The following is a 15,780-nucleotide window of genomic DNA, read 5'->3' on the forward strand; positions in this document are numbered from 1 at the left end:
GTAATAGTAGAATGCACAAGGTGTATTTTTCTAAAATGGGGTTGTGTATCATCAGTTTTCCTCTTGTTAATCGTTGTATACCTATTTATAACTCGTTATGTCCAGATCAACTAGTCCATGTCAGCTAATGTTTCATTTTAGTTGTTTTTAGCCCATAGATAAAAATAAAATAAAAAAATTGTTCTTGAATCATTCAAATATTAGATGAATATACAATAGACATGGCATAGTGTATTGAAAAGTTTGGTGCTTTGAAAGTGTATTGAAAAGTGTCTTAGTTAGCTAGCTACTTTTTGAGTTTGGATCCCGAGCCGCGGATGGTATCAGTCTCAGGGACCGCTACTATCTGTCCAGTGATCCTGACGATCAAGGCCGGGTCTGAGGAGCTATTTGGCCCTAGCTGCTAGTGGCTGCTAGCGTAGCCTGGCTGCTAGCGTAGCCTGGCTGCTAGCGTAGCCTGGCTGCTAGCGTAGCCTGGCTGCTAGCGTAGCCTGGCTGCTAGCGTAGCCTGGCTGCCTTCAAGCTAGCAGGGTTTTCTTGAGGGCTTGAACACGGTTAGCCATAGTAGCTGGGACCGCGGATTGTCCCTGGCTTGTGGCTGTCTACATTTCTGCCGTTTGTGGTATTCAATCTTCCCTGAGACCTGCCCTGTCTGGAACTGTGAGGAGTAACACCACCCCCTCAGTTTGAATCAAGGCAAAAGTTCGTAGGTCATGTCAGAGTTTGTTTACAGCATTTTTCAAAGAGATGTAATTTGCATATCCGGCATTAGTTATTCAGCAGAGAGACTGTTATTATGGTCCCGATGGATGGAATATGCTGGTGTGTGTGTGTGTGTGTTTAAAGAGTGATTTTCCCATAGAGTTTCAGGATTCATTATGTTCCTCATCCTTTATTCATTAAGTTACACACACACACACACACCTAGCAAGTTATGGGTGTCTCACTGTAAAGACCTTCACCATGCTATCCATGTTAAGCACTAGACCAGCGGATAAGCCCTGCCACCACCTCTGGGTTAACACTGTACTGGGTTGGGACTGTACTGGGTTAACATTGTACTGGGTTGGGACTGTACTGGGTTAACACTGTACTGGGTTAACACTGTACTGGGTTGGGACTGTACTGGGTTAACACTGTACTGGGTTAACACTGTACTGGGTTGGGACTGTACTGGGTTAACACTGTACTGGGTTAACACTGTACTGGGTTGGGACTGTACTGGGTTAACACTGTACTGGGTTAACACTGTACTGGGTTGGGACTGTACTTGGTTGGGACTGTACTGGGTTAACACTGTACTGGGTTAACACTGTACTGGGGAGGGACTGTACTGGGTTGGGACTGTACTGGGTTAACACTGTACTGGGGAGGGACTGTACTGGGTTGGGACTGTACTGGGTTGGGACTGTACTGGGTTAACACTGTACTGGGTTAACACTGTACTGGGTTATCACTGTACTGGGTTAACACTGTACTGGGTTGTGACTGCTCTGGGTTAACACTGTACTGGTTTAACACTGTACTGGGTTAAAACTGTACTGGGTTAACACTGTACTGGTTTAACACTGTACTGGGTTAAAACTGTACTGGGTTGGGACTGTACCGGTTGAACACTCTATTGGGGTGGGACTGTACTGGCTTAACACTGTACTGGGGTGGGACTGTACTGGTTGAACACTGTATTGGGGTGGTACTGTACTGTGTTGGGAATGTACTGGGTTGTGACTGTACTGGGTTAACGCTGTACTGGTTAACGCTGAACTGGGTTGCGACTGTACTGGGTTGGGACTGCTCTGGGTTAACACTGTACTGGGTTAACACTGTACTGGGTTGTGACTGTACTAGGTTAACACTGTACTGGTTTGTGACTGTACTGGCTGTGTTGTAGCTAGAAACGTGTGTGTGTTATATACGACAAACCGAATGACTTTATGTTATTTTAGAATGAGAAGGCTATTTACAATCTGTTTACTAGTACCCGTTGAAGTCAGGTGGAACCACTGCTAACCCAGTACACTCTTAACGGTGTGTTTCTGTGTGTTTCTACTCGTAGGTTCCTACAGAACAACAGCATTCAGACAATCTCCAGTGAAGCCTTCAGTGGACTCTACAAACTAGAGAAACTGTGAGTACTGACATACCGGTCTGCATCTTACTGAAGGCAGAGGTGGAGAGAGAGAGGGAGGTGGGGAGAGAGAGGTGGGGAGAGAGAGCGGGAGGTGGGGAGAGAGAGAGGGAGAAGAAAGAGAGAGAGGTGGGGTAGAGAGAGAGAGGTGGGGAGAGAGAGGGAGGTAGAAAGAGAGAGAGGTGGGGAAAGAGTGAGAGAGATGGGGGGAGAGAGAGAGGTGGGGAGAGAGAGGGAGGTAGAAAGAGAGAGAGGTGGGGAAAGAGTGAGAGAGATGGGGAGAGAGAGAGAGGTGGGGAGAGAGAGGGAGGTAGAAAGAGAGAGGTGGGGAAAGAGTGAGAGAGATGGGGAGAGAGAGAGGTGGGGAGAGAGAGGGAGGTAGAAAGAGAGAGAGGTGGGGAAAGAGTGAGAGAGATGGGGAGAGAGAGAGAGGTGGGGAGAGAGAGGGAGGTAGAAAGAGAGAGAGGGAGGTAGAAAGAGAGAGAGATGGGGAGAGAGAGGGAGGGGCAGACAGAGGAAAGGGAGAGAAGGGGGGAGGGACAATGTAAACATGTTTCCCATGCCAATAAAATCCTTTGAATTCAATTGATTGAGAGAGGCACACAAACAGAAAATTAGGGCCTACAGCCTAATTCTGTCCTCAACCAAGGAGGGCCTATAGCCTAATTCTGTCCCGAACCAAGGAGGGCCTACAGCCTAATTCTGTCCCCAACCAAGGAGGGCCTACAGCCTAATTCTGTCCCCATCGAACGAAGGATGGCCTACAGCCTAATTCTGTCCCCAACCAAGGAGGGCCTACAGCCTAATTCTGTCCCCAACCAAGGAGGGCCTACAGCCTAATTCTGTCCCCAACCAAGGAGGGCCTACAGCCTAGATCTGTCCAGCCAAGGAGGGACTACAGCCTAGATCTGTCCCCAAACAAGCAGGGCCTACAGCCTAGATCTGTCCCCAACCAAGGAGGGCCTACAGCCTAGATCTGTCCCCAACCAAGGAGGGCCTACAGCCTAGATCTGTCCCCAACCAAGGAGGGCCTACAGCCTAGATCTGTCCCCAACCAAGGAGGGCCTACAGCCTAGATCTGTCCCCAACCAAGGAGGGACTACAGCCTAGATCTGTCCAGAAAGACAGTGATGCAGCTGTTTGCCGATGATCTGGTGCTTCTGTCACCAACCAAGGAGGACCTACAGCAGCACCTAGATCTTCTGCACAGATTCTGCCAGACCTGGGCCCTGACCGTAAATCTCAGTAAGACCAAAATAATGGTGTTCCAAAAAAGGTCCAGTCACCAGGACCACAAATGCAAATTCCATCTAGACACCATTGCCCTAGAGCACACAAAAACCTATACATACCTTTGCCTAAACATCAGCACCACAGGTAACTTCCACAAGCCTATGAACGATCTGAGAGACAAGGCAAGAAGGGCCTCCTATGCCATCAAAAGGAACATAAATTAACCAGTGAAGAACAAACACCATTGTAAATACAACCCATATTTATGTTTATTTATTTTCCCTTTTGTACATTAACCGAATGTGCATTGTTATATAGACATAATATGGCATTTGTAATGTCTTTATTCTTTAGGAACTTCTGTGAGAGTAATGTTTACTGTTAATTTTTTTAAATGGTTTATTTCACTTTTGTTTATTATCTATTTCACTTGCTTTGGCAATGTTAACATATGTTTCCCATGCCAATAAAGCCCTTGAATTGAATTGAATTGAGAGACAGAGAGAGAGAGACAGAGACATATAAAGAGAGAGACTCCATTTTGGGTTGATTTATCAGGCTCTTTTTTGTTGATGGGCTGGTACACTCTCCTTGTGTGAGATAGAACTGCCTGCCTGCCTGCCTGCCTGCCTGCCTGCCTGCCTGCCTGCCTGCCTGCCTGCCTGCCTGCCTGCCTCCCTCCCTCGTCATTGGGACATAAAAGTAAAGTACCAGATGAACTACAAGAGACGGTTAAATATCCCACTAAATAACAACCGTCTAGTTTTTTTCCTCTTATAGCCATAAAGCACCGTACCAGCTCAGACACACAGTAATGGCAATACGCTCTCTCCATAAAGCACCGTACCAGCTCAGACACACAGTAATGGCATTACGCTCTCTCCTTAAAGCATGTACCAGCTCAGACACACAGTAATGGCATTACGCTCTCTCCTTAAAGCATGTACCAGCTCAGACACACAGTAATGGCAATACGCTCTCTCCATAAAGCATGTACCAGCTCAGACACACAGTAATGGCAATACGCTCTCTCCATAAAGCATGGCTTAAACTAGACTGTGCGTCAGCTTTAACATACAGACTGTAAATACAGTCTGGAGATGTGACTCAAAGGTCACCCGACTCCCTTGTATACTTCAAAGGAGTACTGGTTGAATGACAACAGACACAGAATATAATAGTGGTAGTGGAGAGGGTAGTAAAGTTTTAAGTTCCTCGGCGTAGACATCACAGACAAACTGAATTGGTCCACCCACACAGACAGCGTGGTGAAGAAGGCGCAGCAGCGCCTCTTCAACCTCCGGAGGCTGAAGAAATTCGGCTTGTCACCAAAAGCACTCACAAACTTCTACAGATGCACAATCGAGAGCATCCTGTCGGGCTGTATCACCGCCTGGTATGGCAACTGCACCGCCCTCAACCGTAAGGCTCTCCAGAGGGTAGTGAGGTCTGGACAACGCATCACCGGGGCCCTCCAGGACACCTACACCACCCGATGTTACAGGAAGGCCATAAAGATCATCAAGGACAACAACCACCCGAGCCACTGCCTGTTCACCCCGCTATCATCCAGAAGGCGAAGGCGAGGTCAGTACAGGTGCATCAAGCAGGGACAGAGAGAGACTGAAAAACAGCTTCTATCTCAAGGCCATCAGACTGTTAAACAGCCACCAGTAACATTGAGTGGCTGCTGCCAACACACTGACTCAACTCCAGCCACTTTAATAATGGGAAAATGGATGTAATAAATGTATCACTAGCCACTTTAAACAATTCCACTTTATATAATGTTTACACACCCTACATTACTCATCTCATATGTATATACTGTACTCTATATCATATACTGCATCTACTGCATCTTTATGTAATACATGTATCACTAGCCACTTTAAACTATGCCACTTTATATAATATTTACATACCCTACATTACTCATCTCATATGTATATACTGTACTCTATACCATCTACTGCATCTACTGCATCTTTATGTAATACATGTATCACTAGCCACTTTAACTATGCCACTTTGTTTACATACTCATCCCATATGTATATACTGCACTCAATACCATCTACTGTATCTTGCCTATGCTGCTCTGTACCATCACTCATTCATATATCTTTATGTACATATTCTTTATCCCTTTACACTTGTGTCTATAAGACAGTAGTTGGAATTGTTAGTTAGATTACTTGTTGGTTATTACTGCATTGTCGGAACTAGAAGCACAAGCATTTCACTACACTCGCATTAACATCCGGACATTGGTTGAATGAGTAGGTGTGTCCAAACCTTTGACTGATACTGTATATATAGCATTCTATTGGTTGCAAGAATGTTGTATAACAATTGAAATTGGAAAAACTATTTTGAATCCAGTGTTTTCTGTATTCACAAACCATGTGCCACAGGAATCGGTACATCGAAAATCTCTACCTAAACTATTATGCAATCTATATGGCATAGCTGTCACTATTTGTTGAGGGGTGGAGGGAGGAGGGAGGAGGGAGGAAGGAATGAGGGGAGGGAGGGATGGAGAAAGGAGGATGATGTTCTCATACCACTAGGCTACCCTGGGGTGGCTATCCTAGGCCGTCATTGAAAATAATAATTTGTTCTTAACCGACTTGCCTAGTTAAATAAAGGTACAATTTTAAAATAATCTGTTGTGTAGGAGGAATAATGCTCATTTATAGATGTTTTCCTCTCTCTCTTTCTCAGGTTTCTTAGTGTCAACTCCATTTCATCTCTCAAACTGGGTGTGTTCAGTGATCTCCGTAATCTATGGTGGCTGTGAGTACAAAGCCGAAACACACACACACACACACACACATGTTTTACTATCCTTGTGGGGACCAAACAATTGATTCCATTCAAAATCCAATCTCCTAATCCTTAACCTGACCTTAACCCTAAATCTATCCACGAACCCTAACCCTTAATCTATCCCCTAACCATAACTCTTAACCTAACCTTAAACCTAAACATATCCCCAAACCCTGACCCTTAAAATATCCCTTAACCTAACCTTAACCCTAAACATATCCCCCAACCCTAAACCTTAACCTATCCCCAAACCCTGACCCTTAAACTATCCCCTAACCCTAACCCTTAACCTATCCCCAAACCCTGACCCTTAAACTATCCCCTAACCCTTAACCTAACCTTAACCCTAAACATATCCCCCAACCCTAAACCTTAAACTATCCCCTAACCCGTAACCTAACCTTAACCCTTAACCTATCCTTAACTCTAAACATATCCCCAAACCCTAACCCTTAACCTATCCTTAAACTTAACCCTAAACCTTTCCCCTAATGCAGGGAAACTGAAATCTGTCTCACCAAATTTCTATCAGCATGTTAAATGTGCAACCAGAGGGGAAAAAAACTCTGGACCATCTTTCCTCCAGACACAGAGACGCATACAAAGCTCTCCCTCACCCTCCATTTGGCAAATCTGACCATAATCAATCCTCCTGATTCCTACTTACAAGCAACATATTAAAGCAGGAAGCCCCAGTGACTCGATCAATAGGAAAGTGGTCAGATGAAGCAGATGCTACAGGACTGTTTTGCTAGCACAGACTGGAATACAGTGGGCTCCACTGTACTGGCACCCCTTACTGGCACTGCACTGGCACTGTACTGGCACTGCACGGTCACTGTACTGGCACTGTACTGACATTGTACTGACACTGTACTGCACTGGCACTGCACTGACACTGCACTGGCACTGCACTGACACTGCACTGGCACTGCACTGGCACTGTACTGGCACTGTACTGGCACCGTACTGACACTGTACTGACACTGTACTGGTACTGCACTTGCACCGCACTTGCACCGTACTGGCACTGTACTGGCACTGTACTGACACTGTACTGACACTGTACTGACACTGTACTGGCACTGTACTGGCACTGCACTGGCACTGTACTGTCCTGGCACTGTACTGGCACTGTACTGGCACTGTACTGACACTGTACTGGCACTGCACTGGCACTGGCACTGTACTGGCACTGTACTGGCACTGTACTGGCACTGCACTGACACTGTACTGACACTGTACTGACACTGTACTGGCACTGTACTGACACTGTACTGGCACTGTACTGGCACTGTACTGGCACTGCACTGGCACTGGCACTGTACTGGCACTGTACTGGCACTGCACTGGCAATGTACTGACACTGTACTGGCACTGTACTAACACTGTACTGACACTGTACTGGCACTGTACTGACACTGTACTGGCACTGCACTGACACTGTACTGACACTGTACTGACACTGTACTGGCACTGTACTGACACTGTACTGGCACTGTACTGGCACTGTACTGGCACTGCACTGGCACTGGCACTGTACTGGCACTGTACTGGCACTGCACTGGCAATGTACTGACACTGTACTGGCACTGTACTGGCACTGCACTGGCACTGTACTGTACTGGCACTGTACTGGCACTGTACTGGCACTGTACTGACACTGTACTGACACTGTACTGGCACTGTACTGACACTGTACTGTACTGACACTGTACTGACACTGCACTGGCACTGTACTGGCACTGTACTGACACTGTACTGACACTGTACTTTACTGACACTGTACTGGCACTGTACTGGCACTGCACTGGCACTGTACTGGCACTGCACTGGCACTGTACTGACACTGTACTAACACTGTACTATACTGACACTGTACTGACACTGTACTGACACTGCACTGGCACTGTACTGGCACTGTACTGACACTGTACTGACACTACTGACACTGTACTGTACTGACACTGTACTGGCACTGTACTGGCACTGCACTGGCACTGTACTGGCACTGTACTGGCACTGCACTGACACTGTACTGACACTGTACTGACACTGCACTGGCACTGCACTGGCGCTGTACTGACACTGTACTGGCACTGTACTGACACTGTACTGGCACTGTACTGACACTGTACTGGCACTGCACTGGCACTGTACTGGCACTGCACTGGCACTGTACTGGCACTGTACTGTACTGGCACTGTACTGGCACTGTACTGGCACTGTACTGGCACTGTACTGTACTGGCACTGTACTGGCACTGTACTGACACTGTACTGACACTGTACTGGCACTGTACTGGCAATGTACTGGCACTATACTGACACTGTACTGGCACTGCACTGGCACTGTACTGGCACTGTACTGGCACTGCACTGACACTGTACTGGCACTGTACTGGCACTGTACTGGCACTGCACTGGCACTGTACTGGCACTGCACTGGCACTGTACTGGCACTGTACTGGCACTGCACAATTATAATTTATTTTTTAAAGGTGTATACAGAAGCTTTATTGCCAGTTAGAAAAATATTAAAAAATATTTAAGATCCCCAAAATCCGCCAAAATACCAACAACAATATCTTTAAAAAATAAATACAAACGACAAACATTCAGTACTGTAGCTAGTGGGCCTATAAACTGCCTCTGTTGAACTCAATTATCTTTTTTCTGCACGGGACGGAGGGGGAAACATATCTCCCCCAAATAATGATTCAACAAATATAAACCATAGTTTAGATAGATAGGAGAAGGTGTATATACACAGCAGTAAGTATGTACAGCTCCAAACATTACTGTGTGTGTGTTTGTGTGTGTGTTTGGTATACTCAGTGTATAGGCAGTTTAGATAGATAGGAGAAGGTGTATATACACAGCAGTAAGTATGTACAGCTCCAAACATTACTGGCACCTCTGAATGGCAATGAACAAACAAATTAAATTTAAAATAAATATAAACAATATAATTACAGAGATAAACTCTAAACACCAACATGTGATAAATACTGTACTTTATTAATGTTTCAATGGAACCCAACAAAATAATTTATTGATTTAATTAAAAATGTCCTCCAAAATCAAGGTTCCACAATTAATGGCACCTTTACAGATGATTGTAAATAACATCTACCAAAATTAAACCAGGAATTAAATTCCACTTATTTAAGGTTATCTAAGTCTTAAGGAACTATATTGAGCCATTACATCACTTCCTGTTTCACTAGGGAAGCAAAATGAGGTAACACACATGCAACATCCCGCTGTGATCCAACACCACGAAGAAAACAAAAGAACCGGCTGTTGAAAAAGAGACAGATGGTCGTAGACCTTCATCAATCTGGTAATGGCTTCAAGAACATCCACAAATGATTGACTATACCATTAAGCACTGTCAGGGCAATTATGAACAAATGCAAAAGATATGGAAACAGTCGAAAACCTCATGGGACATCTGGTCCCCACAAGGAGAATAAACCACAAAACACAAGCACTCATACAACAGACCTACCAAAGGTGGGATTTGGTCCGTTCTGCAGCTAGCAGATAATAACAGAAACCAGCTGAGCCCGTATTACCAGATGTATCACGTTACCACACAGGAATGCAGCTCAACATGATCCATTTGATCACAGCGTCCGTTCATTGTAAAATCAACTATATAAAAACATCAAGTCTGCTCATGGTTATAATCGCTGCTAAAACAACAGTGAATGTTTGTTAGCATCTACCTACCGGTGTGCAGATTCATTGTTTTTCTTCACTGTTTTTCCCAGTTTGCATTGGATAGTTTCTATTGGATAGTTTCTATTGGATAGTTTCTATTGGATAGTTTCTATTGGATATGCTCAAACTAGTAGACTTGTTTGTGTGTGTTGTCATGAGTTGGCTAAACGCATGATCAGATCTAGCCTAGAGGGTAGCCTGTTGGCCAGATAGCCAGTAGAGAGGGTAGCCTGTTGGCCAGATAGCCAGTAGAGAGGGTAGCTTGTTGGCCAGATAGCCAGTAGAGAGGGTAGCCTGTTGGCCAGATAGCCAGTAGAGAGGGTAGCCTGTTGGCCAGATAGCCAGTAGAGAGGGTTGGCCAGATAGCCAGTAGAGAGGGTTGGCCAGATAGCCAGTAGAGAGGGTTGGCCAGATAGCCAGATAGCCAGTAGAGAGGGTAGCCCGTTGGCTACCCCGTTGGCTACCCAGTAGAGAGGGTAGCCCGTTGGCCAGGTAGCCAGTAGAGAGGGTAGCCCGTTGGCCAGGTAGCCAGTAGAGAGGGTAGCCTGTTGGCCAGGTAGCCAGTGACTATCTCATATAAACACCAGTCATCCAACCAATAACACCTTCTACTATAATAATGATCAGAACAACTTCAGAGGCAATAATAAACCCAGTGATCATTAGAGGTAAAGTGAAAAAGAAGTTGGATACATTTTCATTTTAATTTATTTCACCTTTATTTCACCAGGTAGGCCAGATCACCTTTATTTCACCAGGTAGGCTAGTTGAGAACAAGCTCTCATTTACAACTGCGACCTGGCCAAGATAAAGCAAAGCAGTGAGACACAAACAACAACACAGAGTTACACATAAACAAACGTACAGTCAATAACACAATAGAAAAGAAAAATAGAAAGATCGATGTACAAATGTAGAAGAGTAGGGAGGTAAGGCAATAAATAGGCCCTAGAGGGCGAAAATAATTACAATTTAGCATTAACACTGGAGTGATAGATGTGCAGATGATGATGTGCAAGTAGAGATACTGGGGTGCAGAAGAGCAAAACGATAAATAATAATATGGGGATGAGATAGTTCAGTGTGCTATTTACAGATGGGCTGTGCACAGGTACAGTGATCGGTAAGCTGCTCTGACAGCTGATGCTTAAAGTTAGAGAGGGAGATATAATTGATTTGATTTTTGCAGTTCGTTCCAGTCGTTGGCAACAGGGAACTGGAGGAAAGGCGGCAAAAGGAAGAGTTGACTTTGGGGAGGACCAGTGAGATACACCTGCTGGAGCACGTGCTATGGGTGGGTGTTGTTATGGTGACCAGTGAGCTGAGATAAGGCGGGGCTTTACCTAGCAGAGACTTGTAGATGACCTGGAGCCAGTGGGTTTGGCGATGAATATGAAGCGAGGGCCAGCCAATGAGAGCATACAGGTCACACTGGTGGGTAGTATATGGGGCTTTGGTGACAAAATGGATGGCACTGTGATAGACTGCATCCAGTTTGCTGAGTAGAGTGTTGGAGGCTATTTTGTAAATGACATCGCCCGAAGTCAAAGATCGGTAGGATAGTCAGTTTTACGAGGGTATGTTTAGCAGCATGAGTGAAGGATGCTTTGTTGCGAAATAGGAAGCCGATTCTAGATTTAATTTTGGATTGGAGATGCTTAATGTGAGTCGAAGGTAAGTTTACCGTCTAACCAGACAGCTAGGTATTTGTAATTGTCCACATATTCTAAGTCAGAACCGTCCAGAGTAGTGATGCTGGATGGGAGGGAGGGTGCGGGCAGCGATCGGTTGAAAAGCATGCACTTAGTTTTACTATCATTTAAGAGCAGTTGGAGGCCACGGAACGAGTGTTGTATGGCATTGAAGCTCGTGTGGAGGTTAGTCAACACAGTGTCCAAAGAAGGGCCAGACGTATACAGAATGGTGTCGTCTGCGTAGAGGTGGATCAGAGAATCACAAGCAGCAAGAGCGACATCATTGATGTATACAGAGAAGAGAGTTGGCTCGAGAATTGAACCCTGTGGTACCCCCATGGAGACTGCCAGAGGTCCGGACAACAGGCCCTCCGATTTCACACACTGAACTCTGTCTGCAAAGTAGTCGGTGAACCAGGGACAGGCAGTCATTTGAGAAGCCCAGGCTGTTGAGTCTGCCCATAATGAGTGTGTGTGGTTCAAAACAAAAAAAGCCATTTTAAAATGTCCCCAAAGTCTCTAAGGCCACAAATAATCAATCCATACCGTTTCATAAATAGACAAAACAATTATAAGCAATATACTCCCTTTAAACACAAATGTCCACACCAGTGCCTTTACAGTTCCACACTGGAGCGAGCTATGGTCTTAGCTGTGACCTTCCGGCTTGCAGCTGCACTTGGCGTTCCGATACAACCGTTGGTTTGTCGGTTAAAGCTTCGCTACAATGTTGCCATTCCAGTAAATCAATGGCAACACCATTCACCACAGGTGTCAGACACCTAGAAGAGTAACAGCATTCACCACAGGTGTCAGACACCTGGTAGAGTAACAACATTCACCACAGGTGTCAGACACCTGGTAGAGTAACAACATTCACCACAGGTGTCAGACACCTAGAAGAGTAAGAGCATTCACCACAGGTGTCAGACATCTAGAAGAGTAACAGCATTCACCACAGGTGTCAGACACCTAGAAGAGTAAGAGCATTCACCACAGGTGTCAGACACCTGGTAGAGTAACAACATTCACCACAGGTGTCAGACACCTAGAAGAGTGAGAGCATTCACCACAGGTGTCAGACACCTAGAAGAGTAACAGCATTCACCACAGGTGTCAGACACCTGGTAGAGTAACAACATTCACCACAGGTGTCAGACACCTAGTGGAGTAACAGCATTCACTACAGGTGTCAGACACCTAGAAGAGTAACAGCATTCACCACAGGTGTCAGACACCTGGTAGAGTAACAACATTCACCACAGGTGTCAGACACCTAGAAGAGTAAGAGCATTCACCACAGGTGTCAGACACCTAGAAGAGTAACAGCATTCACCACAGGTGTCAGACACCTGGTAGAGTAACTCACCACAGGTGTCAGACACCTAGTGGAGTAACAGCATTCACCACAGGTGTCAGACACCTAGTAGAGCAATAACATTCACCACAGGTGTCAGACACCTAGAAGAGTAACAGCATTCACCACAGGTGTCCAGGCACCTAGTCAGACACCTAGTCAGACACCTAGTCAGACACCTAGTACAGTAACAACATTCACCACAGGTGTTCGACACCTAGTACAGTAACAACATTCACCACAGGTGTCAGACACTTAGTATAGTAACAACATTCACCACAGGTGTTAGACACCTAGTCAGACACCTAGTCAGACACCTAGTAGAGTAACATCATTCACCACAGGTGTTAGACACCTAGTCAGACACCTAGAAGAGTAACAGCATTCACCACAGGTGTCAGACACCTAGAAGAGTGAGAGCATTCACCACAGGTGTCAGACACCTAGAAGAGTAACAGCATTCACCACAGGTGTCAGACACCTGGTAGAGTAACAACATTCACCACAGGTGTTAGACTCCTTGTCAGACACCTAGTGGAACACTGAACTTAAAACCTTACAAACTAAACATGCCGAAAACAAACAAGACTCGTGCAAAGAGTTGCACACACAGTCAAATCTGCCACGCCAACCAAGAGCTCCCACACAGAGACGGAAGAACTATATTTACTTCCTCCTTCCTGACAGCTGGTGCGCTCTTAAAGTGGCAATTACGATCTTGTCTCATCGCTGCAGCTCTCCAACGGGCTCGGGAGAGGCGAAGGTTGAGTCATGCGTCCTCCGAAAGATGACCCGCCAAACCGCTCTCCTTAACACCGGCCCGCTTAACGCGTCAGCCTGCCGCACCAACGTGTCGGAGGAAACACCGTTCAACCGACAACCCAAGTCAGCCTGCAGGGTCTGTAACCCGGGTCTGTAGTGACAAGTCAAGCACTGTGATACAGTGCCTTAGACCGATGTATTGTATATGGTCTTCTCTCTCCATGACTGTACCGTAAGGTCTTTGGCTCTGTCTGTCTGTCTGTCTGTCTGTCTGTCTGTCTGTCTGTCTGTCTGTCTGTCTGTCTCTATCTCTCTCTCTGTCTCTCTCTCTGTCTCTCTCTCTGTCTCTCTCTCTCTGTCTCTCTCTCTGTCTCTCTCTCTCTGTCTCTCTCTGTCTCTCTCTCTCTGTATCTCTCTCTCTGTCTCTCTCTCTCTGTATCTCTCTCTCTGTCTCTCTCTCTCTGTATCTCTCTCTCTGTCTCTCTCTCTCTGTATCTCTCTGTCTCTCTGTCTCTCTCTCTCTGTCTCTCTGTCTCTCTCTCTCTCTCTCTCTCTCTCTCTCTGTCTCTCTCTGTTTCTCTCTCTCTCTCTCTCTCTCTCTGTCTCTCTGTCTCTCTCTCTCTCTGTCTCTCTCTCTGTGTCTCTCTGTCAATTCAATTCAATTCAATTCAATTCAATTCAAGGGCTTTATTGGCATGGGAAACATGTGTTAACATTGCCAAAGCAAGTGAGGTAGACAACATACAAAGTGAATATATAAAGTGAAAAACAACAAAATTAACAGTAAACATTACACATACAGAAGTTTCAAAACAGTAAAGACATTACAAATGTCATATTATATATATATACAGTGTTCTAACAATGTACAAATGGCTAAAGGACACAAGATAAAATAAATAAGCATAAATATGGGTTGTATTTACAATGGTGTTTGTTCTTCACTGGTTGCCCTTTTCTCGTGGCAACAGGTCACAAATCTTGCTGCTGTGATGGCACACTGTGTCTCTGTCTCTCTGTGTCTCTCTGTCTCTCCATAAATGTTCTATAATGTCTCTGGCTGTCTCTCTCTCACCAGTGTGTTGGATCATAACCCTTTGAAAAGTATCTCCCAAGACACCTTCACCGGCCTCACCTCCCTCATGTTCCTGTGAGTAGCACACAAACACACACAGTCCTTCTCTCTTATCTGTCGCTCTATGTGTGTGTGTGGGGAGAGAGACTGAGAGGTGGGGAGAGAGACTGAGAGGTGGGGAGAGAGACTGAGAGGTGGGGAGAGAGACTGAGAGGTGGGGAGAGAGACTGAGAGGTGGGGAGAGAGACTGAGAGGTGGGGAGAGAGACTGAGAGGTGGGGAGAGAGACTGAGAGGTGGGAGAGAGACTGAGAGGTGGGGAGAGAGACTGAGAGGTGGGGAGAGAGACAGAGAGGTGGGGGAGAGAGACAAGGAGATGGGGAGAGAGACAGAGAGGTGGGGGAGAGAGACAGGGGTGGGACAAGAGACAGAGAGGTGGGGAGAGAGACAGAGAGGTGGGGAGAGAGACAGAGAGGTGGGGAAAGAGACAGAGAGGTGGGGAGAGAGACAGAGAGGTGGGGAGAGAGACAGAGAGACAGAGAGGTGGGGAGAGAGACAGAGAGGTAGGGAGAGAGAGACGAGAGGTGGGGGAGAGAGACTGAGAGGTGGGAGAGAGAGACTGAGAGGTGGGGAGGAGAGACTGAGAGAGTGGGAGAGAGACTGAGGTGGGGAGAGAGACGAGAGAGTGGGGAGAGAGACTGAGAGGTGGGGAGAGAGACTGAGGTGGGGAGAGACAGAGAGTTGGGGAGAGATACTGAGAGTTGGGGACAGATACAGAGAGGTGGGGAGAGAGACAGATAGGTGGGGAGAGAGACTGAGAGGTGGGGAGAGAGACTGAGAGGTGGGGAGAGAGACTGAGAGGTGGGGAGAGAGACTGAGAGGTGGGGAGAGAGACTGAGAGGTGATGAGAGAGACTGAGGGGTGATGAGAGAGACTGAGAGGTGATGAGAGAGACTGAGAGGTGGGGAGAGAG

At 46.2% G+C, this 15,780-nt stretch overlaps 1 protein-coding gene and 1 long non-coding RNA gene across 2 annotated transcripts in view; both read left to right on the forward strand.

The window, feature by feature from the left end:
* The window catches only part of LOC116358082 (uncharacterized), a 36,897-nt gene extending 22,013 nt beyond the window's left edge, over positions 1–14,884 (forward strand). The window contains exons 3-5 of the long non-coding RNA XR_004205917.1: positions 2,057–2,128; positions 6,089–6,160; positions 14,813–14,884. This is a non-coding gene — a long non-coding RNA (uncharacterized LOC116358082). The remainder of the gene's footprint in view (positions 1–2,056; positions 2,129–6,088; positions 6,161–14,812) is intronic.
* Positions 14,885–14,933: 49 nt separating this feature from the next.
* The window catches only part of LOC116358105 (stAR-related lipid transfer protein 13-like), a 53,462-nt gene continuing 52,615 nt past the window's right edge, over positions 14,934–15,780 (forward strand). The window contains exon 1 of the mRNA XM_031807694.1: positions 14,934–14,939. Coding sequence (XP_031663554.1) covers positions 14,934–14,939 — 6 coding nt within the window. The remainder of the gene's footprint in view (positions 14,940–15,780) is intronic.

Source organism: Oncorhynchus kisutch, linkage group LG28, assembly GCF_002021735.2.
Source record: "Oncorhynchus kisutch isolate 150728-3 linkage group LG28, Okis_V2, whole genome shotgun sequence".
Lineage (NCBI taxonomy): Eukaryota > Metazoa > Chordata > Actinopteri > Salmoniformes > Salmonidae > Oncorhynchus > Oncorhynchus kisutch.